At 42.3% G+C, this 24,525-nt stretch overlaps 2 protein-coding genes across 2 annotated transcripts; one reads left to right on the top strand and one right to left on the bottom strand.

The window, feature by feature from the left end:
• Positions 1 to 7,144: 7,144 nt before the first annotated feature.
• Positions 7,145 to 10,040, bottom strand: PNRC1 (proline rich nuclear receptor coactivator 1). Its single transcript, XM_035109411.3, has 2 exons — positions 9,427 to 10,040; positions 7,145 to 8,178 (listed from the first exon to the last, which is right to left on the bottom strand). Exons 1-2 carry the CDS (start codon positions 9,850 to 9,852, stop codon positions 7,744 to 7,746), a joined length of 861 nt encoding a protein of 286 aa, XP_034965302.1. The 5' UTR covers positions 9,853 to 10,040; the 3' UTR covers positions 7,145 to 7,743.
• Positions 10,041 to 10,591: 551 nt separating this feature from the next.
• Positions 10,592 to 11,733, top strand: LOC118082263 (BLOC-1-related complex subunit 6). Its single transcript, XM_035109412.3, has one exon. It carries the CDS (start codon positions 10,592 to 10,594, stop codon positions 11,093 to 11,095), a length of 504 nt encoding a protein of 167 aa, XP_034965303.1. The 3' UTR covers positions 11,096 to 11,733.
• Positions 11,734 to 24,525: the final 12,792 nt, after the last annotated feature.

The raw sequence follows: 24,525 nt of genomic DNA, 5'->3' as shown, positions 1-24,525 counted from the left end.
AAACAAACACTTCATAACAACTGCACCTTAGCATAGCAGAGTGTTTTGCATAGGGGAAGAGTGACTTGCCCAAAGCAACACAATTTATCTAGGATTGGGTTCTTAGTTTTGTTCCACACTGCAGGAACCTGCTTCCACACTGCTGCTCCTCACAGTGCCAGGTTGGATGAGAAGTTCAGAACCATACAGGAGGGCTCATCTGGCCATACTGCCCCCTGCGACATTAGCACAAAGTTTGACGGTTGAGGCTATTGTGCGGAAGAGTTGCAGCATGGACTGTCACACCTGAGAAGACATGAGAACCCAGTTTTATTGTAGATCTGCACATAGGGAATAAGATACTAAGATGCTGGGCTACTGCTGCAGTTCAGACTGTAGAGTGGTTTTATTTATTTGCTTTCCCCCATTTTTTTGTAAAAAGCACACATTCATCCTTGCATACAGTGGTCAGAACACACAGAAGAAAGATAAAGTGTAGCTTTCTCTGTTTTCAGTTTACTACATATGTAGATCTTTTATTGTTCAGAGCATTAAAAAAAAGAATCTGCAACTCCTGGACTGTACTCTTAAAGTGTAGTCTTTACTACCTCATCGCTGAGAAACAAGAGGGAAATAGCAACATAGTCTGGGAAATGCTAAGATTTGTGGATGTATTAAACAAAATTTGGGTGGGAGACAAAGGGAGGACCCCTCAAAAAACCACACAGTGAGGACTGAGCACAGTTTAGTGACCATAGAATGTGTGAGGTGTTGGATCAATCCATCAACCTCTGATGGATGATTTAGAAGGATTGGGTCCAGCATCACTTTTGCTGTGCGTGTATCCATACTCTGCAGTTACATCTCAATGCAGCTCCTTCCTTGGAAGCGTCTTCAGGTTTGAAGGTGCACACGGTAGGCAATAAGCGCTCATGGGTGTCATAAAGATTCAGTCAAGTGCAGAGATTTACTTGACAGGCATAAAAGCATACTGGTAGCAAATATATACAGACGTTTACCACTGCTGTGGTCAAGGCATGCTTAGAGTCCAACAAGAGACTGAACAAATTACAAGAAGAAGAAGAGTTTGGATTTGATATCCCGCTTTATCACTACCCGAAGGAGTCTCAAATCGGCTAACAATCTCCTTTCCCTTCCTCCCCCACAACAGACACCCTGTGAGGTGGGTGGGGCTGAGAGGCTTCAGAGAAGTGTGACTAGCCCAAGGTCACCCAGCAGCTGCATGTGGAGGAGTGGAGACACGAACCCGATTCCCCAGATTAGGAGTCTTATCGCTCTTAACCACTACACCACAGAACCATTGTTATCAGTTCTTCCTGTTACACTCCACATGTCCTTGCATAGACAAAACAATCTCAGCCTTCTGCTGTTTCTTGAATCTTCTCTGTTTCTGGAACAAATTATTCTCTCACACAGAATATCCAACAAGGGGAAGAATGGAAAACTAGGAGAGAAGGAATGGAAAGAAGAGTACATTGCTAATTGGCAAGAACTTGAACAGGAGCACTCTACCCAGCAACCTTCTGTTGCAGGTACAGCTTGTTCTGTAAAGTTTGTAGATAAGTTATTAATTAGCACAAACTAGTTCTTAGAGTCTTGGTGGAAAATTAAGCTCACTTAAGTATACAGTAGCAAAAGGGTAAGTTCAGCGTTAAGAACTTTTTGAAAGAGATTGAACAGCAAATAACTGTTCAGCACTGAAATGACCTCAGGGTGTATATAATCATCTTAATGCTATTACAGTGGTACCTCGGAAGTCGAACGGAATCCGTTCCAGAAGTCCATTCAACTTCCAAAACGTTCAGAAACCAAGGTACGGCTTCCGATTGGCTGCAGGAAGCTCCTGCAGCCAATCAAAAGCCACGGAAGCCCTGTCGGATGTTCGGGTTCCAAAGAAAGTTCACAAACTGGAACACTCACTTCCGGGTTTGTGGCAGCCAAAATGGACAAGTACCAAGGCGTTTGGGGTACAAGGTACGACTATATACATCCATTACATGCTGATATTTGGAATATTGTGGAGTTCTGGCTTTCCTACCTCACTCAAAAGAGCCATCCTAACCCTGGAAAAGAAATAAAGCAAGACATGTAAATGTCTTTAACTTACTGACTTGGATAACGGAAGGTGTATTACAAATGAACATGTCAAGCTGCCTTAAGCTAGGGAGCCCATTGGACAATCTAGTTCAGTCTGTATGTCACCAAGTTTCCAAGGTCCTGGAAGAAGTCTTTCCTAGGTCTGTTCCCCAAGATTCTACAGCCTGGAGATGGAACCTGAAGCTTTTGCATGCAAAATACTTTTTCTACCACTGAGCCATGAACACTATGCCACTGCGGATGGCTACTAGCTCAGAAGGCTTTAAAGAGATAAATTCATGAAGGATTGTGCTATCGATACCTATGGCAGCTGAACAGAATCTTGCATGTATTCCTCTGAGAAGATACCTGTTGCTTTCATACCCCTTTTGTGAATTTCAAGGGAGAGCTGTGTGTTGCTTTTGGAAAAGGGTGGTCCCTTGTAGAGTTCTCGTGCTGCATCTCATTTCTTGTTGCCTTTGGCCATCCCTTCCCATTTCATACCACAAGGGCTGCCATCTGAAATACATCTCAGCTAGTTTTACAAGCCTATGGACGGCTTATAAACTCAAATGGCTTATGTTGTACAGAAGTGGAAATGTTCTGAATGTTCTTGATAAGATGGATGGCTAGTAATCCCAACACCTCTCAGATCTTACGTTGTGCAGCAGAAAATGGAAATTTTTGATAGTTCTGAATGTTCTTCATAAGATGTTTTCCCCATTGGCTCTTACATGCTACTTAATTTCATAGCTTTCAGCGCTAGCATAAATAACTTCTCTCCATACCTTTCTCTCTTGTTTTTGTTTCCAGTTTGAACTGTAAGTACCATTATTTTTCTCAGGTTTTTCTCTTATGCAGGCCACCTTCAGGTGTTTTTTCTTCCCCATTTACCAGGAAGATGGTCTGGTATTTACCAACAGCTCATAAGTGAACTTTCTTTCCAGCATTTTTATTTACATTAATCTCTGGGACTTTGAATAAGAGCAATACATTTTGAATATTAAAAATATGGGATATATGTCATGCTTTTTTTCAAACAAAAATAATTTACCATCATGGTTTTTCAGTTTAGATATATGTCAAAGCTGTTTATAAAATCTGTTGAGAGCTAATGTAGCTTTGCATTAAACAGTCCAACAATGATAAGAAAAGTGCCATGCAAAACACCTTCCACTTTAATTTCCTGAGAATGCCTCTGAACCATGCACTGGCTCAGAAACATCCTGAGGCTGCTACAGCTGCTTCATCTAGCACTTTTTCTTATCAGGAGAGGGTGCTGAAAAGTTATATATATATATGTGTGTATATATATATATATATATATATATATATATATATATATATATATATATATATATACCTAAAGGGATGCTGGCATCAGAGCCAGGGGGCACTCTGATCTATCATTTATTTCTCTATGGATTGGATACTGAGACACACTTGTGGAAGAAATTATTGCACTAATGCCATTCCATTAACAGTTGTGAATGAGCTAGTGGAAGACTGACTTTCTACAGGAGATTGTGCAATACAGTGTGTAAATGAAAGAATAGTCATCTCTATATTTCAGTTCTCTTGCATATGGATCTTGAGCTAAGTCAGAAAGAAGTTCTGCTTGCAGAAGTCAGGACACCTCTGGTATATATCCTGTTAAGACAAAGAAGAGACAATTTTTAACCTTAAATAAAATTGCAAGCTAAAAATTATGTACTGGAGCATATGGTTCAGTGTCTGCTTTTTTAACTTGTCATGCCCTATGCGACTAATTCATGCAAGTCAAATCACTTTGCAGAAGCATGGATTGAAATGGATTGTTACAGTATGCAGTTTAACTGGGACATAGAACAGAATGTTAATCTTATCATTTGCAGTCGTTCTTGTTTAAATATTGTTCTGAGACTTGGAATTTTGCCTGCATAATTGTTTTGAATAAAGCTGAATTTAAGAGAGGTTGTTGCTGATCTCTATTTATTAGAGAAAGCCAAGAGTTGTCTGCCAAAACAAAGCCTTTTGTTTTGAATAAAGCTGAATTTAAGAGAGGTTGTTGCTGATCCCTATTTATTAGAGAAAGCCAAGAGTTGTCTGCCAAAACAAAGCCTTTTGATCTGAGGCTTATTGTGGTATGACTGGCAAAGGCAACAAAAATCCACTAGAGGGTGCTCCAAACTTTTTGTACATCTCAGCAGATTTACTGTGAACATGTCTCCCTCTTATTTACATTCCTTTTTGTTTTGAAAACACACTAGGAACGGCAAACAGGTATTTATTGAAGCAGAGAAGGGCATACAGTTAGAAATGCAATGGAATATTTGCTGTATGCCAACTGGAAACAGTATAATGTGGAGATGGGATACAGCAGACAAGAAGCCTAGGAGGCAATAAGCTGCTCCTGAAATGGCCAAGATATGGAGTCTGCCTGAAGTCATGTGGCAGGAGCTCCTCTTGGAGATCTTTTTTCCCATGCAAATTCAGCTCTATAAAATGATTTGTCTCCACACTGCTGCAAGCTGCTGCCATCAACACTGGAATGTCTGAATTCAACATCTTTTGTTTTTTTTTTACAAAGAATTCAAAAGTTGCCAGCCAGCAGCATTCCAGTGTTCCCCATGTCTTTTTTTAGACCTAGTTGCTAGTGAGGGGTTGTTGTTGTTTTAGCAAGGGGGGTTGGGCAAAAAGGAAGCTACTAAGTAAGGAACAATTGAAGGCTGAAGTAAAACATATTTTGTAAAGAAACATGGGCTCTCGCCTAAGGGACAGGCATTGTTAGGTTTTTAATCTGGGGAATGAAGCTATATACTGTATTAAAGTGCCTCGTGGGAATACCATTGTGGAAAAGCAATGCCTCAGTAGTGCTACGGGACTGTAACATGGAAGCACCCAATGTTTAGTAGAAGGGGCTGTGGTAAACTGTAATTTCTTCTTTTGCACGAAGATCAATGGGGAAAACCCCACCATTAGAGAATTCTGGAATCTGGTTTGAGACTATGGAGATAATCCAGCCTAAAAAACAGGAGATTGGGGATTTGTACTTTGAGAAGACAACCATCTGACCATAAAAAGGACTGTCCTTACAACATTCCCAATTAGAAGACTGTATCTGAACTTGATGAAAAACATTGGAGTATGTGCTACATGCATTCGTCATGTTTTTCATAAGCCCTTAGATGTCATAGAAGAGACAGGCCCAAAGAACCAGCCTCTTGGTGTGTACATTAACATTCAACCTTCAACATGTATATTGAGCATACAGCTGGTTGTGTAGTATGGTATTAATGTTGCAGTCTATCATGGGTTCCATTTCAGTACTGGATACTACTTTGGACAACTTAAGAGACTGGAAGATGTGTGAGCTGTTTTTCTCTCAACAGTTTTTTTCTCTGTGATTTCACTTATTTCCTTACCTTAGACATTCCTTGGAATTATAAATAACTAATACAACACACTCCACTCCACTGCGGGAGGCAGTGGAAGACAGGAGTGCCTGGCGGGCTCTGGTCCATGGGGTCACAAAGTCAGACACGACTGAACTAAACAACAATACAACACAGTATCAAGGAAATGTAAATACTATCTTGGTTGGTCTCCAATACAAATGTACAGGGCTGTATCATATGGTGATATGATCTCAGCTGATAAAGGCTTCCATAGCAGAACGAGGAAAGCAATTTTTGGTGTATTCCCCTTTTGCAGCCATCTTATATCCCAGAGGGTTGGGAGACTTCCAGAGATTTAAGGTAGAAAGTGGACTTTGGGCAGGGAGTGGGAACCACTGAAAATTGCTTTTCTTCCCAGTCTGCTGATGGAAGCCTTATCATTGCCTGAGTGACACAGTTGGATGCAACCTATAGTATTTATGAGAAAGTACCGTAAATATAATTGATGGGCACTGTCTAGTGTTACTCATACTCAAGATTAGTCCCACTGAAATTAATGTACTTGCCAATTGAGTTAAATAGGTCTACTCTGATTATGGCTAAATTGGGTATCACCCAACTGTAATAAAGAGACACAATTTGCAGCTTTACCAGTCTGCTGTATCCACAGGAAGACCTGGAAGACAGTGATTTTACAAATGAACCAAGGTACAAACTAAATAAATACAAGGTGGCACTGTTTCTAGTGTTAATATATTATAGCTATGCTCTTACTGTGAAGGGAAACTTTGAACTGTGATATATTGCTGAAGGTCAGAATGCCACAGGGTAAAGTGAAGTATGCTTTGCTATGATTGAAATATGCCACAAAAGCTTTATTTGGGGCATTTAATAAATTAAATGAATCAACTTTTGAAAATATTCAAATTGTCTTTTGTACAAGGACCAAAGATGGCTTAATTTCAAATGTTTCCTTTCTGGTGATAGAAATGGCATGCTATTTTAAAAGGATGTCTCTAATTTCGGAAACTAGATCAGGGCTATGGCTACAATATTTTGCATGGCTTTATTATGATTTGTTAGTACTAGTATTTGATCTGGAATAGGGCTCATGTAATACCCCAAAAAAGGAGCACATTGAAAGCAAATGAGTTGTTCTTGCAGAATGGGCTAATCCTGAGTCACAATCAGTAACGCCTCATTCTTTGCACGTATTTAACAAAAGCCACTGTTCTACCTCCATTCTTTGGTACTGCAGTCCACTTCCTATTGAAATCAGCGGGCAGATCTTTTTGCTTCAGGTTGTGAGTAGCACATTTTGTGTTTTGCTTCTTTATAGTTTTTTTAAGTACTTGTACACACTTAGCAATATGGAATCTCAGCAATGAATACTTCACAGTAGTCTGCACAAGACTTCTTAAAACTGTGATGGAATTTCAGAGTTGCCTACACAGGCTTCTTTAACTGAAAATAATTACGACATATCTTCCAAGGCAAATGCAAGTATCACAGGGAAGGATTGTGGAGAACTTTGTGTTGGTGTTTAAGTAATTTCAAGAGCAGGGTGTAAGGAAGATCTTAAGGCTATAATAATAAAAAGTATGTCCTACCACTGACAAAGTACAGCAACATTTAGTATGTGCTGAAGCATTACTGTTTAGACAGAGCAACTCAAAAGAATGACAACCAAGTAAGGGGAGGCCAAATTGTTTTATTTAAGTTTTTTTAAAATAGCCAATTATTTCTGGCAGTTTGCTCTGCTACTCTCTGTTAGAGAATCAACAGAGCTAAGTTTCTGGGCTAATTAATCTAATCAAAAATTTGTATTTCCAATGAAAAATTGAAATATACTGTTTCAAGCTCATGATTTTATGAGCGCTTCTTATCCAATGAAGCATTGTGCCAAATTGTAAGTTTTCAGTAGTGCATTAGCAATGTTTTCACATTTCCATCTGAACATTGAGATGAGCTTCTTTTTCTTCTTTCAAAATCTCAGCACCTTGTGCAAATGTTGTCAGGTCTTTCCATGTGTCAAGCACACATTTAGAAGGTGTCCGTTATTATATACAAAAACACTTACCACGTGGGCAGTGTAAAATTCATCCTTTCATAACAAAACTAAAATGTACTTCAAAATATGAATATACACATTACATGATATACACTATTTACACAACCATAAAAAATAGAGTAAAAGTTTGCGAATTTAAGATTTGACAGTCTTTCGCACTTCATGTTGCAACAAGGCAGTTTTCAAAATCCTGGTATGCTCTCTGCCAATATCCATAAGCTATGCTTGAACTTTTAAGAGAGTTTTTAGATGGACTGCCATCATCTTCCTGTTTTGGTCAGAATATTCAACAGGGCTTCCTACCCAATGACTGGGAGGCTTTGGAAGGACACTGGGTGAAGGAGGGTCACTAAACTTTGCCCCAGCATAGTTTTCTTTTTGGTTAGCGTCAGTCAGAAAAACAGGTTTCTTTGATTTCACATTTTCTGCATTTTTCAGAGGCTTTTTCTCCTGCTTTTTAATGAGTTCAGGTGACATGGATTGTTGCCAAAAGTTATTTTCACTTTTTTTTGTAGGTGGAATCTTGTTTAGTGGTATATTACATTTGTTCCTCTGTCTGTTAATCTTTGATTGGTCACAAAGATGTATACTGTGAATAGGTTGACTGCAAGGAATGGTAACCTTCTCGGACTTTCCCATCCTGTTTCTGAACAACTGCAAAGATAAAAGATAATTTCATAAATATATTTAACTACATTCAGAGTTATTGTTTCAAAGTTAGTTGTCCATCACATTCACTCTTTATTGTGTTAAATGATTCTGTGATGTCGAAATACCTGACATAGAAGCATGCAGATGCAACAAACACACAATCCCTCCAGGTGCCCCGTTTACTTAGCATTCATTCTGATCTGTCTGCTGAGAGATTACGATGAGCACTGTTCCGAAATCATATTGACTTGCTTCTGCAGTGGTTGTACATCTTCCCATTAATCATGTACACTTTTCAGTGCATTTCCCTACTGCTATATTCCAAACACAAAAATCAGCTTGTGGGTATGTTGCACCAATGTGACAGATCTAATTAACCGGTTTAATTGTGAAAACTTAAATTTCTGGTATGTGCTCAAATCCCTTCCACAAACTACTGATAATCTGGAGGCAATCTAACTAGGGAGTGATTCCAATTGAAGGCACCAGGAGTTAAGTATGCACAGGATTGTACTATTTTTTATGGGGCTGTATTATTCAAATTTCAGCAAACAAGACAAAATACAGTAAACAATAATCAGCAGAATTTTTTAAAGTTTTGATGGAGCAATGCTGTTTAAATTCAAAGTGATTTTGCTACAGAAAAAGCGACTCTTTGATCCCATAACTATACTTCAAAGTTCTCCCACAAAACTATCCCGATTAGGTAACTTCTATAAATCTAAGGATGACGGGAAGATTTTTTTTAAAAGCCCTCTCAATCTTGGTTATGCAGGAAGAACTACCAGTCAACTTGACGTCAACACTGGCTCCTCGCCCAGCACGGCTGCGCGCACAGCGCAGGCCTTCCAAGCGAGTGCGGCTCCTGCTCCTCCCCGGCGAGTCCCGCCCCAGCCCCTTCCCCTTCGTCCATTGGGCACGGCGGCGGCGTCACGTCTCTCCCCCTCCCCCCCGTCAAAAGCCATGGACAACAGGCTAAATCGGGCTGTTGCTGGGGCGCAGCCGCCAATCCCATTGGTTGATTCCTTCAACCTATCAGCCCCGGAGGAATCTCACTTCGCCCTCTCCCACTAAAGACCAACAGACGTAACGGAAACTTTCTCTCACACACCCCCCCGCCCAACCGTCAAACGGAAACTGCGCAGGCGCGTTCCCCTTGAGCCGAGAGAAGCGGCTGGCTTCTTTTTTCGCCTCACGAGCAGTAGCCCCCCCTCGCCCCGCCCCCCACCAGCCGAGCTTGATATTATTTACCTCTTTCCTGAGGGGTTTACTGATACTGACGGGGGCTGTTCTCGGCGAAGGTGCCGGCGGTTCTGTGCTCGGAACCGTGTCTAGCCCTGGCTCTGAGGAGGGGACGGGGACTTCATAGGGGTTACACGTCCCCTGCGCGGTGTTCCTTCGCGTCAAGCCGGCGCGATGTTGCTGGTAGTGCTGGTAGCGGCTCTGTAGGAGGCCGGAGGGAGCGGAGCGTATCTTCGCTCTTCGCCGCCGCACTCTCTTCAGCGCCGGCCGCGCGCTACCTCCTGGTCCCACTGGGCAGCAGTTGGGCTGGTGGCTTTCACCGCTGCAGTCTGCCCGCATGAGGCGCTGGAACAGGGATGCAGGGAACCGCCGGGGGTCCTCAGTACCGGCCGAGATCCGGGCTAGAAACGGTGGAGGCGCCGTAGTAGTCACCATGGTCGAAAGGAGTAGGATTTCGCGTAGCAGCGCGGAGGTGGTTAAAAAAAAAAAGTTGAGATGGTGGGCAAGGGGGGGAAAAGAGCTGGGGCGCAGGGGGTGTGAGTGCGGAGCGTCCGCTCGGGATTTTAAGTAGCTGCGCTGGTTAGGCGATCAGCTCCGCTGCTAGGAGAACATGGCGGGGGAGTGAAGAGAAATCGCCACAACGCCCCACTGTTGTTACTCGAGAAGGCCACACCCACTTTCCGCCGCCTGCCTATCAGAAAGGAAAGCTTGCATGGGAGCCCGCCTTTCCGTCGCCGTTGCCCAATCAGCCCCGAGCATGTCCTGTGAGGGCCTCCCTACTTTCCCCAATGAAGATGGACACAAATACTGTGGGGGAGGTTACGCCCCCTTTCTGGAACGAGCCGTTGCTTTCTCGGCTTCTCGCTTAGCGATGAGCGAAATTAGGAGATGGTGCTTCACCTCCCCACTGCCAGCCCTCTTAGGAGTGCAGACCACCTACCCTTTATTTGAGAGTAAGTCCCATTGAAGTCAGTGGGATTCACTTCTGAGTAAACAAGCGCAGGGTTGCGCCGTTAGGCGGCAGCCGCCAATCAAGCGCTACAAATCGCATGAGCCACGCCTCCTCCGCCTGCACGCCGGCTAATCCGAAGCGCGTATGCAGGCCAAGGCCCGCCTCCTTTCTAAGCGAGGGGGCGGCTGATACCTCCGGTAGTTCCGAGTAGCGCGCCGGGCAATGGCTGAGGCGGTGGCGACGGGAGTTTCCCCGCAGGGCGGCGGGGCGGGTAGCCTGTCGGAGGAGCCGCCGAGCAGCCTAGAGCGCGAGGGCACCGTGCACTGGGACAGGCGCCTCACGCACTTCGTGGCCAGCGACTTCGAGCAGCAGATGCGGCGCAGCGCCCCGCCGGGCTCCGGCTGCCTCATTCCCGCCGTGGACCCGGCGGCGCTGCAGGACCTGGCGGCTCTAGCCGTGCAGGCGGCGGCGCAGGTGGACGAGCTGCTGCGCAGCGTGCACGGCGCCCTGCAGGCCCTGACGGCACTCAGCGTGGGCTGCATCCAGACGTACCGCGACGGCGTGGAGAGCCTGGGCGAGGCGGTGGACACGAGCATCCGCTCCATGTACACGCTGATGGCGCGCTGCGAGGAGCTGGACAAGGCGATGCAGCCGGTGCCGGCCTTGTCCCGGCGCATCCGGGACATGAAGGGTGCGCTGGAGAAACTCGAGGGGCTCTGCAAATAGGCCTCGCGAGGCTCGCTTGGGGCCCGGCGCTGAATGAAACGAAGTAAGCTGGTTTCCGGACGACAGCTCCTTTCTTCTCGGCGCTGGTGGCTTCCCCGTCAAAGCCCCTCTGGCCTTTTTCTCTGCTGATCTCAGGACAATTGCATAGCTTTCTGTTAACCAAGCTTTTGTTCGAAACTGTGCAAAATCAATTGTGCCACGTAATAAATACTTTCTTCTCCTGAGGCCCTCCCTCTTGCAGCAAACTGACACAAATCGCCTTTCCAATACATGCTTAAGTGGCTCTGTTGAACAGATTTTCTTAGTGTCCCTTATATTGCTATAAAAAGCCATAGAAGATGCTTACTAGGTAGAAAGTCCCATTTTGAATTTTCCAAATAAAACATGCAAAACTCTGTCTACTGTATCAGAAATTTTATGGCTGCAATTGCTTATGCGGATACACAGTTAAATTAACTGGAATACAGTGTATAGTTTTGGAAGGACAAGGGTGGCTAATATATTTACTGGTTGAGAGACATTGTGGTGCTGCATAACACACAGACCTTTATTACAACAAATATTCACTACCTTGCACTTGAGCATAATTCACAAACTTGTGTTTCTTCTACAGTATTTAATAAAATACTCAAAATAGATTATTAGCAGTATTGGTTTTTATAACAAACTAGAGATTAACATTCAGCTTCTAACTTGAGGTGGCAATTCCCAGCCACTTACTCATTTAACTTGCGGGCATTCAGGTTTAAGCATGTGGCAAAACTTAAGAAAATTAAAAGGGGGCGGGGCTCTGGGAAAATGACATTGTCAATCTCATCCACTATTGACTGTGTGTGATTTTGGTGTTGGGGATGATCCCTGGAATGTAACCCTTGCGTAAGTTGTAGGCCTGCTGTAATTTTATCTGTTTCATAGAGGTTTTTTGGCTCAAGTTTTAATTCTGAGCAACCAAGCTATGTTTCCTGGCTTTAAAGCTACTGAGGGAAGTAAGGTAATGTGAAACCGAGAGCTAGTGTGCTGCAGTGAACTTGGAATTCCCAGGCTCAAACATGGCCTCGCCCATACCGTAAAATGATTTGGCAAGGCCACATTCCCAGGGCAAGGAATGAGGGCACATGATGCAGGAAATGTGCTGAAGATAAGCAGGTCTGGATCTGCTCAGAGCTTAGATTATATATACTGTACAGTTCTACTTAGAGTTCCATGGAAGAAGAGTAGGATGTAAACGTCATAAAATGTCTCTGACCATACCTGTAATTACCCTGACGCAGTGTCATTATAAGGCAACTTCAAATATTCACAAGTAATGCCACCGGTTAATGAACCTTGGCAGTGGTATCTCCCAATTAGCACCTGCCCTCTAGTAGGGGTATTTCCCAAGCCTTCTATCTGACAGGCATTTCAATGGGAATGTCAATGGTAGAAACTGGGACCATACATGTTGCGCTGGCAAGAATGACGCCTGATGTACGGGAAGGCCACCCCGAGAGACGCCCAGGAGCCCCCTTTTATTGGCAATTTTACATGCTGTCAATGGTTAACCCTTTAGGCACAGTCTTCCAATCAAAGACGGACACATACAACCAAAGGTGGTACTGTAACACCATATATGGAACTGCCCATGAATACGACACCTCCAAATTCCCCACACGACGCCATTATGTACGTGACTGTTTTCCATGCTCCTGCCTCCACGCCTCTATCACATGCTCCTCTTCAAACACCCCTCCTAAGCCCATCTTGTGACCCTCAGTATTTTTCCACCACCCCATTGTTCTTCCCTGTCTTGTCCGTCCGGTCCGGTCCTGTGTTGTCCTGTCCTGTCCTGCTACACGTGTCTGCTATTCTGACAGTGCAGTGTGCCAGCGCTATTTCTAACCTTGGCATAATCGACGTGGTTTGCCAACGCCGATCCAAACCATCCCTACACATACATACAAGGCGTATGCTCTTACACAGAGCTTTGGCCTCTCACCACATCAAGCACATTTGAAGCCATACACTCAGAAATACTAAATGCTTATTATTTTTCTGCCATTATTGCACTGTTTCATTTCCTATTCTGGATCATATTTTTAAAACGACATAATGCTCTAGTAACTGAATCCTGTAAATTCTGACTTCTGTAGCACAACCCTACCAACTATTGTCAACTATAGAAAGTGATACGGTTTTTATGGACATAGGCCTATGCACTTTTATGACACGAGCTATAATGTAAACTCATTAAAGCGAGAAACAATGACTTGCTATTGCCTGCAAAACAATACCAGTGGAGCAAATAACAATTCTGTGTTGCTCATCACTGACACTTGTTAAAACTCCCTGGTGCTACTCAAAAAAGATAAGATTTGGGCTGCACTGTTGGTATCATTAATCCCACTCTGTTGGGTTTGGGATTTTAAAGGGCTTGAAATAATACATGTTACTATAGAATGCAACTACAAGAATAAATACTATTTGGTTTTAATCACCACTGGAGTTGCTGAAAATAAAATAACTTGAATGCAACATAGACTGAGGCAGTAGTTCTGCCTATAATAATAAAAAGACCTATTTAATATTAGAATGATTTTGTATAACTTTACAATTCTGAAGAATTAAATATCAAAGTCCTTTTTGGTTGGTATAATAAGATGTACAGTAACATTTTTTTTCCACCACCAGCACTGGGGGGGGGGAATGTTTGAAATTCCAGGTTGTAGTTATGCAGAGGAAAATGTTTCATATTTGAAAGTGCTACCGTAGCATTAGATTTCTAGTGCATAAGCAAAAATGACATGAATTCCCCCCCCCCCGCCCTGAGAGGAGTAATAACAATGATACAATACAATACTTCGGACTGCAATCCTAGAAGCTGGAAATATTCATTTCATTGTATTTTCAGACCAGGTTCGCAACACGAGGCAGTAGCTAATAATACTGATGTCATCCTAAGCCTTTGTGGATGATTTAGTCTTAACAGTTCAAGATCCAGCAACCAGTATACCTAAAGCGTTAGAAGTAATACAGGAGTTTGGGCAGCTGGCAGGGTTTAAATTGAATAAAGTGAAAACCAAAGTGTTAAGCAAAAATCTTTTATTAGAAGTAACAAATAGATTGCAAGAGACCACCGGCCTAATGTTTGTTAAAAAGGTGAAATACCTGGGTGTCAATATGACTGGTAAAAATATTGATTTATTTAAAAACAATTATGAAAAATTATGGAATGAAATCAAAAGAGATTTAGATATATGGACGAATTTGAAATTGTCATTGTTAGGCCGTATTTCAGTGATAAAAATTAATGTATTGCCAAAAATGTTATTTCTATTTCAAGCGTTACCTATTGTGGAGAAACAAGGATGTTTTAAAGAATGGCAAAAAGCTTTATCAAGGTTTATCTGGCAGGGGAAGAAACCTCAAATTAGATATAAGTTATTAACGGATATTAAAGAAAGAGGAGGCTTCTCCCTGCCAGATCTAAAACTCTATTTTGCTGCAGCATTTTGTTGGATGAAAGAATGGTTTATGCTTGACAACACTGATGTTCTGGATTTAGAAGGTTTTGACAATGCATTTGGGTGGGATGCTTATTTATGGTATGATAAGGTCAAGATTCATAGAGGTTTTAAATGCCATATTATAAGGAAATCACTGCTGAATGTTTGGGCCAGATATAAAGATCTTTTGGAGAAGAAAACACCCAGGTGGATCTCACCACTAGAGGCCAAAGTAAATAAAAAGTTAAATATGGAGGCCAAGTGGTTGACATATACTGTAAGGACATATTGATTGAAGAAAATGACCAGGTGAAATTAAAGTCATATGATCAGTTGAAAAGTCAATTGAGTGATTGGTTACAATATCATCAAATGAATGAAATGTATAAATTGGATAAGAAAATTGGTTTTCAAAGGGAAAAGGGAAAAATCAAAATTGGAAACAGAATTGTTAGAGCCTAAAGTTAAAAACCTTTCAAGGATGTATAATTTATTGTTGGAGTGGCATACAAGACGAACAAACAAAATTGGTTATGATTGAGTGGGCAAAAGATATAGGACTTAATATTATGATGGAAGACTGGGAAAGGTTATGGAAAAGTAATATGAAGTTTACAGCATGTAATGTGTTAAAAGAGAATATGCTAAAGATGATGTATAGGTGGTATCTTACGCCAGTGAAACTGGCTAAGATTTATCATAAAAAAGATAATAAATGTTGGAAATGCAAAGAAGCGGAAGGAACCTTTTACCATATGTGGTGGACTTGCCCCCAAGTAAAGAGCTTCTGGGACAAGATTTATAATGAGTTGAAGAAAGTGTTTAAAAACACATTTGTTAAGAACCCAGAAGCTTTCTTACTTGGTATTACAAGAAAAGAATTGCCTAAGAAAGACATTACCTTTTTTCTGTATGCCACAACAGCAGCTAGAATTGTGTTAGCAAGGAATTGGAAATCAGAAGATATACCAACGGTGGACGACTGGCAGATGAAGCTGATAGAATTTATGGAACTGTCTGAATTGACTGGGAGAATCCGGGATTGGAGTGAGGAGTCGGTGGAAGAAGATTGGAATAAATTTAAATTTTATTTGGAGAAGAATTATAAAGTTAAAAATATTTATTAAAGGAGGCGGAAGTATAAGGAGGCGGTAGAAGCAAATTACTTTCGAGGAGGAGGGGTTAAGATTATATGAAAAATAGTTATGTTTTCTAGATCCAAAAGATACGTTGAAAAAATGGAATTTAGAGATGAAAATGGAACTAGAATAATGGTTTATAATGTGTAATTCAAGAAAGAATGGTATTAAGAATTAGAAGTGCTAAACTAGTTATAAATAGAAACATGGAAGGGGGGGGGACGGAGGAAGTCGATGGAGTTAAGAATTGGCAAGTGAGCAATATAACGTTATGTAAACTAAAATTTGATGTTATGTATGCTCAAACGAGTCAATGTATTTGATCTATTTGTTTTTTTCTTTTGTCTTTTGTCTTTTTTAATTTTCTCTCTTGTTTTTTCTACTTTGTTAAAATCAATAAAAATATTTGGGGGGAAAATACTGATGTCATCCTGTGATGAGGGGTTCGTTTTTATACTATAGCATATTTATAGTTTTATTTATTTAATTTGTATAATTTGTATTTATTTAATTTGTATACTACAGTACCCTTAATTTGAAGAACACAGGGTGGATAGTGTATTTTAGGGAAAGGCTTTCCATTTTAGGACAAGTTGCTTTTTCTCAGTTAATTCTCACAGCAAATAATTAGGTAGATTTTAAAACAAATTTAAAGTGTCATATGTGTGAGAGTATTTACCCTTAAGGCCTTTTCAGGAGTGGAGTGTTTAAATATGTCAACAACTTGGTAGCAATTACTCTAATCCAGTAGATTAAAAAGTGTGCTTTTCTTGTTTTATTTGCATCTCTTTGCTGCCAGTCAGTGAGTTATGAACTCAAGGCCCTCTTGTACTTAGATTTATGAGATATTATTCTCACTGGTTTAAGGTATATTAAAGACTGGGTTGTATCCAGTGCCCCTGTGAGAATATCCTCTCATTTCCCTGCATACCTCCAAATCTGCTCCAGAAGATCCCCAAACCAGAGTAAATTCTGGAAGTATATAGGGGGAGAGCGAAGGGCAAATTCCATTATTTGAGCAGAAGGTCTGTTCTGCTTGTGCATGAGATGTCATTGGGTACAATCTATTGCATCTAATACATAACTTTTTAAAAATTATCCTGATAAAATTGTGATAATGAAGTATGTAAGAAAGGTGAGGAAGCCCTCAGTGACTTTTGAGGCAACAATTTGTGTATCCATATCAGCTCTCAGCTTATTTTCATTTCAAATCTGGCATAAACACACATTCTTTCCCCCCCTGTACCTGCAGGGTTTTTGTTTTTGCTTACTGATTTTGAAAAAAAACCCACAACTTCATTTTGATACTTTCTCATTTGAAAGGAGAATGCCATATTGTTTGACCCCAAGATCACTTTGTTTTGTTTTGTTATAATGAATTGCACCCTAATCCTCTTTCTTTTCTTGGAGCTCTCCAAGGCGCTCTAGAAGCCCATTTGGTATGTCCTGTCCCCTCCCCCCCATCAAAGGCATTTATACCTCTATTGCAGGGGTTCCCAAACTAAGGCCCGGGGGCCAGATGCGGCCCAATCGCCTTCTCAATCCGGCCTGCGGACGGTCCGGGAATCAGCATGTTTTTACATGAGTATAATGTGTCCTTTTATTTAAAATGCATCTCTGGGTTATTTGTGGGGCCTGCCTGGTGTTTTTACATGAGTAGAATGTGTCCTTATATTTAAAATGCATCTCTGGGTTATTTGTGGGGCATAGGAATTCATTCATTTTTTTTTTCAAAATATAGTCCGGCCCCCCACAAGGTCTGAGGGACAGTGGACCGGTCCCCTGCTGAAAAAGTTTGCTGACCCCTGCTCTATTGCATTTCTTGTCCATTTCTTGCCTCGTTTCTGACAAATTGCTTTCAGAATTATGCTGCTTTGGTTTAGTAGACTGAATGCTGGACTTCAACTAAGGAGACTGGTTCAAATCCCCCCACCTCACTCTTGCTACAAAATTTGCTGGGTGATGATTCTGCAGTCACTCTTTCACATGGTGTTTATAAGGAAAAAATGAGGTAAGCCTGTGTGTACTGTGACGAGTATAGGGCTCCGTTGAGTTGTTTATGACTCAATTAGGAGCCACTCATTATCTGCCCAGCGCACTTTCTCTAGCGCTTCTGCTCCATAGACCCGGGCTGGCAGTAAAACACACACAGCAGAGTTCTTCTTCTCACACAGCGAAAGCTTGTATAGCCGTTGGATAAAAAGCCTCTTAAGAACACACAGAGTCCAAAGTGTTCTAATAACTACTTAAGTTTATTCTAGAGAGAAAAATAACAAACAACCTGGTGAGAGCGCAGACATCTTGCGACCGTCTCCCAGGCAGAAACGAAACCAACTGCAACATACAGAAACACTTCTGGTACATTCTGTAACATGATCTTCCTCAGTGGTCAGGTGCTACAGTACACAGTTAACTCTTTAGTTACTTGTTACTCATCACACCCCCTCTCACCTGAACACTGGGGATAGCGGGTATCCAAACTTACCCCAAAACCAACCCTTCACAGAATTCCCCATGCCGTTGGAAACTCAAGGGTTTTGTGAACCCATCTGCTAGGTTCTCTTGGCTTGGACAATACCTCAACTTCACCAAGCCTACCTGTATGCTCTGACATACGTTTCGGAAGCGGATGTCTAAGTGTTTGGTTCTGGCCTTGAACTGTCCAGACTCCGCCAGTCTCAAAGATGGTTGATTGTCGCCCCAAACAGTGATGGGCTGGCTACAATCACCCCAGATTTCCTGGACCAAACATCTGTAGTACTCCAATTCAGTGCATGTCGCAGACAACGCACAGAATTCTGCTTCCGTGGAAGACATTGCTATTAGGCTTTGCCTGCGCGACCGCCAACCAATCAGGGCATTTCCAAACTTGACTACCAAACCAGTCACTGACTTCCTGTCCTCCTGATTGGCCCAATCAGCATCTGCAAAACAAGTGAGTTGTGGCTCACCTTGCGCTGACATCTCCAAACAATACTCTTTGGTCTCCTGCAAATACCTAAGCACTCTCTTAATGCCATTCCAAGCATGCACGCTAGGTTTCGATGCTTCTCTACTGAGCAAATTGACTGCAAAGGCAATATCTGGTCTGCTCCATTGTGACAAATACAACAGACTCCCTAGCGCTGACTGAAACACTTCAGGACTCTCAAACGCTACTTTGTCCTTCACTTGTGACTCTTTCACAAAGTTTGTCTCCATGGGTGTTCTGACCCCTTTACAATCAGACATTCTGAACTTCTCAAGCAAATGTTCAATCTTGCCTTTCTGACTGAGCAAGAAACTTCCATCCTCAGTTCTGTCTATCTGCACACCTAGATAAACATTCACTGCACCTAGATTCTTGAGTTTGAACCTCTTGCCTAGCTCTTTTGCAAACTTCTGCACTTGCATCTGGCTCTTTGCTAAGCAGATCCACAGGTCCACAGAGGAAAAACAGAATTCAGGTGTTATTCCTTCTTTAGATGACTTCATTGGCTTTTCATAGTGGTTCCCACCCCCCCTACTTTAAAATATATTAATCTCTCTGATTTTACATTACAGTATTTTCTTAAAACGGTTCCAGTAATTATATCATTCTCTCCCTTGTCCTTCCCCTCCTTGTTGCTCTTTGCCTTGCATGGAATGCCTTTGACGCTAGAATTGTCTGTTTCTTTGAACCTTTAATTTGGGGAACAGATTTTACAAGCTGAAGTCCTTGATACAGTACAGTTGTAATTTTGCCAAGTGCTAAATATGACTGCATCCTTTAACAGAATATATTTCCCCCCTGTTACATGACGTAATAAGAGACTCTGTTGGCATTTTGATGCAATTTAAATATTTGACAAGCAGAAACATGTTGCAACCCTAAATTACATATGTTGAGCGCTTTGAAGGTATAAGGGGGTTGTCTGCTATAAATTAAAGGCTGTTAGAAGAGAGAAGAAAATTAAGCAGCTGCTGCCTAGGCTTGCTCTTGATTATATGCAAGAACACTAAATGACTCAGCCTCATGTGATATGGAGAAAGGGGTGATGTAATTGGTACGAAATACACATGACTTCCTAGGGGATTAACCCCCCTCCCGCATGCGCAATACTGCCTGGTTAATGCTACTTCTATTATTGTGTGCTGAAAATTTGGCTCTTTTCCCCCAAATAACAGCAAAGGAAGGAGGAACTACTTGATTATTCTAAGTATACATGAATGCGGAAAAACAGAGTTTGTATATCAGCATAGATGGAGATTCGCTTTAGATGGTGTGGTGGGTTAAAAAAAAGAGTTACCAGGTATTCAACCTGTTTATTTATCGCAGCAGCCCCTTGTGCAACCTGAAACCGACAAGGCACCTAATAGACTCCATTATTAATAGTGCCTCATTTGACTGTCTGCTGTCTCTCTCCCTCATTTCATCTTAAGGCTGCAGGCCTCATTCATGGCTGCAGCAACAGCCAATTTTTTCCCCTGCTCTCCCTGTTTTGTTTACTATCCACCCAGCCTGAAGGTGGATGGAGAATGGAAAAGCCTGCATGCTATTTTGTAGCATTTTGTTTGGTTTAACAAGGCTGGTTTGGGAATCGTGTTTATAAGTGTTTGTTTGAAATGAGAGATTGGTAAAATGAGAGATTCTGGAGTAGAAAAACACTTTTTGCTCTGGAAGCTTTCAAACATTTTTGTCAACTCGCTTGCTATTACCACTATTATAGGAATTCCACTACTATAGGAAGGAAATGGGAAAACCCTCCCCCTTGTCTCTTTGCTCACAAATCCTGTCTTAAGGGTGTATCTGTGTATGAATAGGGTGATCCTGTGACCTGGAGTCAGGAACTACGGTAAGTGATTACCATTACAAAAGAATGGCCAGGATGCCCAGGTAAAAGCAATCAGTGACCATTATCTGGTATCCTAGCAGAGAGGTTTTCTGCTGTAGACCACCCCTTCAGTGATGTATGTATGATGTTTTGGGGGATGGTCTTGAGCTACAGGGGAGGCAATTTTCAAATGTCTATATAAGAGCTTGCACACCATTCTTCTCAGGGGCGTAGGAAGATAGGGGCGGTGGGGGCGGGCCGCCCTGAGCGGCAGGCTCCAAGGGGCACCATCGTGAGCGCCCGCCCTGCCCCGCCCCCAAAACACGCACCCCGCCCCTGGAATGCATGTCACGCCCCTCCAGGAGGCGTGCCTCGCCCCCGGAATGCGTGCCACGGCCCACCAGGAGGGGCGCCATGGCCCTGGAATGTGCCCCCCACCCCTCCGGGAGGCTCCCGGAATGTGTGTCCCTCCCCTCCGGGAGGCGCGCCCCGCCCCCAGAACGGGCGGCAGCCCCGCCCCCGGAGCATGAAGCTCCGCCACTGATTCTTCTAGGTTCCTCTCCTCGCTTCCTGCGTGGGGTGAGCGGGGGACCCTGTTGCAACAGTTTAATAAAGATCATGTTTACTAGCTGCTTTGCTTCTCAGTATTCTCTGGTTGGCCTCTGTTATTTTCTCCTACCGATAGAGAAGCTACTTAAGGACTCTATACAGTCATACTTCATGTTGCATCTGCTGCGGGTTGCGTTTTTCCTGGTTACAAACGTGGTGGACCCGGAAGTGTTTAACTTCTGGGTTTCGCCGCATGCGCAGAAGCATTTGGTGTGCTTCGCACATGTGCAGAAGCGCTCTATTGCGCTTTCGCGCATGCACAAAAGCACCACTCGGGTTGCGGACTTTTTGGGGTGCAAACTGCACCCCAGAACGGATCGGTCCCCAACTCGAGGTACCACTGTATGGGCTCCTAGATACCCCATAAGGGAAAGGGAGCAGCATTTTTCTTATAACACCATCTTGTGATACAGATATTCCCTCCCTAGAGGAAAGTATGGGCATTATTTTATTATCTTCGGGATCTGCTTCTTGAAGCTCAAAGACAGAAATAAAACAGTTTAGGATTTCTTTTTTTAAATAATGCCAAGCTGAAATCTTAACCGTAGCAAATTTAGATTTTTATGGGAGCTTGCCTTAGTAAATTGCACTTCATTGGAAAAGTATTTCCGTGTAGATATGTATCAGAACCTTAAACTGAGCAAGATGGGACAGAATATCCATTAAGTATGCTCAAGGGCTGGGTTTTCCTGTTTGTGTTCAGACAGAAGTGAAACTGCAAAGCTTGTGGATTATTGCTGGCATTTACGTAGTACTGGGAAAAGTCCCGATTGCAACATTCATGCGTCAGCCAAAGAGAGAAGCTCTGTTGGCCTCACAGAATATATGCGATAGAGCAGCAGAAAATGGATTACCCGGAAACCAGCTTTGCTGGGGGGTACATCTTGCTGGTTTTTTCATTAGGAAATATGCAGCAGGAAGGGGGGAGGGGAGGGAAAAGGAAATCTTTGACCCAGTTTCAGTTTTGAACGGAAGCAACATCATGCAAATACTCCAGGAGCCTTAATTTGCTTCTGTTTTGGAAATTCCTGATTTCGGAACGAGTGAGACAGCAGCACATATTTAATTAGGACATTTAACTATCCAGTGTACATTTATGAGATAGCTTCTTTTGAGTTTTAAGACTAGACAAAATTAAGCAGTATGGAAAGGCATGTTGTAAGCTTGCTCCCTTCTCATGGGCAATTCTCCTCACACACTCCCCCAGCCAGAAAATATTTACTTCCTTATTCTTTTAAGCAATATTGTAGCAGAGTTTTTCATTTGTTTTCTTGTAATGTTTGTACGCTATGCTATTAAAAGCAGTGTAATCCACTAGTACTTCTACATGGTTTGTGACAAATAGGGGAAAAAAGCAAGGGAAATAAACTGAATACAGTAAATCCACAATTTATACAGGGATTACGTCCCGGGGATCGCACCTAAGACCAAAATTGTGTATAGTCAAAACACATCGGGTGCAATGGCGGGTGGAATTGCCAAAGTCTTTTTTTCCTCGACAGCCATCCCCGTTTATATTTTTTTAAGCCAAGTGTGTAAAGCTGAATATGTGCAAGTTAAACGTGCGTAAAGTTGCAGGCTTAATGTACATCCAAGGAAAATTTCATCTTAAGTACAGAATGCTGAAGCAGACATCTTGAATGTTTTTCTCAGCTTGAGACAATTGGGGCCACAATTCAGCTCCAATTGTCTGTACAGTCCTCAAACTAGTAAGTTGACACATGATAGATTGGGGAAGCTCCATTTGTCCACATAAGTTATTTATCAGCACACTTCCCTCTCACTTTCTTGAGCTGGGCCTAGGGGTTTAGATAGGAGTTGGGGATTATCACTTGATTCTTTCTTGACAGAGTGTACACTCCTCCAGAAATTTCTCCTTTTAGTGTGGCGCCTGTAGTCTTGTTCTCACAGCTGCCTCTCGGTTTTCCTAACCTTGCCTCCAAGCGTTTATTCCTGTCTTCTGTTTGCACAGTGGAAAAACAGCAGAGGAAAGCACAGCACTGCTGAAGACATCTGCCCCTTTATTTTGTATGTCTCAAAAGCACCTGGTATAAATGGCATCCACTCAAGATTTATTAAAGAACTGAAATGTGAAATTGCTGATCTTCTGACAAAAATATGTAACTTATCCCTAAGATCTGCTTTTGTGCCTGAGGACTGGAAAGCGGATAATGTAACATCTGTAAGGAAAGGGATCTGGAGCAGGATCTGGGAAATTACAGGCAGGTTAGCTTCTGTTTTGAGAAAACTGATGGAAAGAGTTATTAAAGATAACATGATCAAGCATGGTTCTTTAAGAACAAAGCCAGAAGAACCAGCATGGTTTCTGTAAAGGTAAGTCTGATAACCCTTTAGAGATATTTAATAGTGTCATTAAGTACGTAAATAGGGTGGTGCGGTATACGCAGTGTACTTGGACTTCCAAAAATCGTTTTTCATACAGTTTTATTACCAATCGCTTCTGAGTAAGTTTAGCGGTCATGGATAAGGGGACAGGTCATCTTACCGATCAATTACTGATTAAAGAACAGGAAACAGAGAGCAAAGTTAAATGGACAGTTCTCACAATGGAGAGATGAAAGAAGTTGTTTCCCCAAAGATCTGTACTGGGACTTGTAGTTTTTAACGTGTTCTTAAATGATGTAGAATTAGGATGAGAAGTGAGTTGGCCAATTTGCTAATGACACTGAATTGTTCAGAGTGATTAAAAACAGGATTACAACATTTGGGGGCTTTTTAGTCTGGAAAAATGGTGAGGGACAGGGGCATTGACAGGTATAGAAGATTGTATATGGTGAGGATCTCCATATATGGTGTGTGATCTCCATTATCAGGATCAGCAGGACATAGTGAACTTTCCATGGTAAGCATAAGGCTGTGGGGGGCGCGGGGGGGGTGTTTGATGGTTTCTCTAATTTTGTTTTCTGCCATGCTTCTCCACTAGTCTGAAAAGGTTGGTGACGCCTGGGTTAGATAATTTTTTTATGGAGGACAAGGCTATCGGTAGCTACTAGTCATGGTGGTGATGTATGAACTGTCTCCAATATTATAGGCATCTGAATACTGTATAAGTTTCTCTGTGATACAAGGGAGCAGAATGCAGTTGTGCTCTTATCATCCCATAGGCCTCTGGTTCGCCAGTGTGAAAACAGAATGCTGGACAGGATGGGCCTCTGGTCTGATCCAGCAGAACTGTTCTCACGGTATAAGGAAGTGGCAGGCATTGTCCTCAATTGTTTACAGGCACACTGAGTCCACTGGAGACCCATAATGAAGTCACAATTGGTTTAGTTCTAATTCAGTCTCTGTGGATCCCTTATCTGTTAAAAGTGAAGAAGCCAAGCTGATTCCCTTCTCTCTTATTGCAGGGCCGCTAATATTGGTGTTCCAACTCTTCTAATTGCCTC

Source organism: Zootoca vivipara, chromosome 3, assembly GCF_965207765.1.
Source record: "Zootoca vivipara chromosome 3, rZooViv2.hap1.1, whole genome shotgun sequence".
NCBI classification, from domain to species: Eukaryota; Metazoa; Chordata; class Lepidosauria; order Squamata; family Lacertidae; genus Zootoca; species Zootoca vivipara.
Note: the sequence above shows the minus strand (reverse complement) of the source record. Positions and strands in the feature narration are given on the sequence as shown.

Coding starts and splice junctions, on each gene's coding strand:
- LOC118082263 (XM_035109412.3), top strand. CDS start 10,592: ATGGCTGAGGCGGTGGCGACGGGAGTTTCCCCGCAGGGCGGCGGGGCG.
- PNRC1 (XM_035109411.3), bottom strand. CDS start 9,852: ATGGTGACTACTACGGCGCCTCCACCGTTTCTAGCCCGGATCTCGGCC. Junction 8,179..9,426: donor GTAAACCCCTCAGGAAAGAG/GTAAATAATATC, acceptor TTATCTTTGCAG/TTGTTCAGAAACAGGATGGG.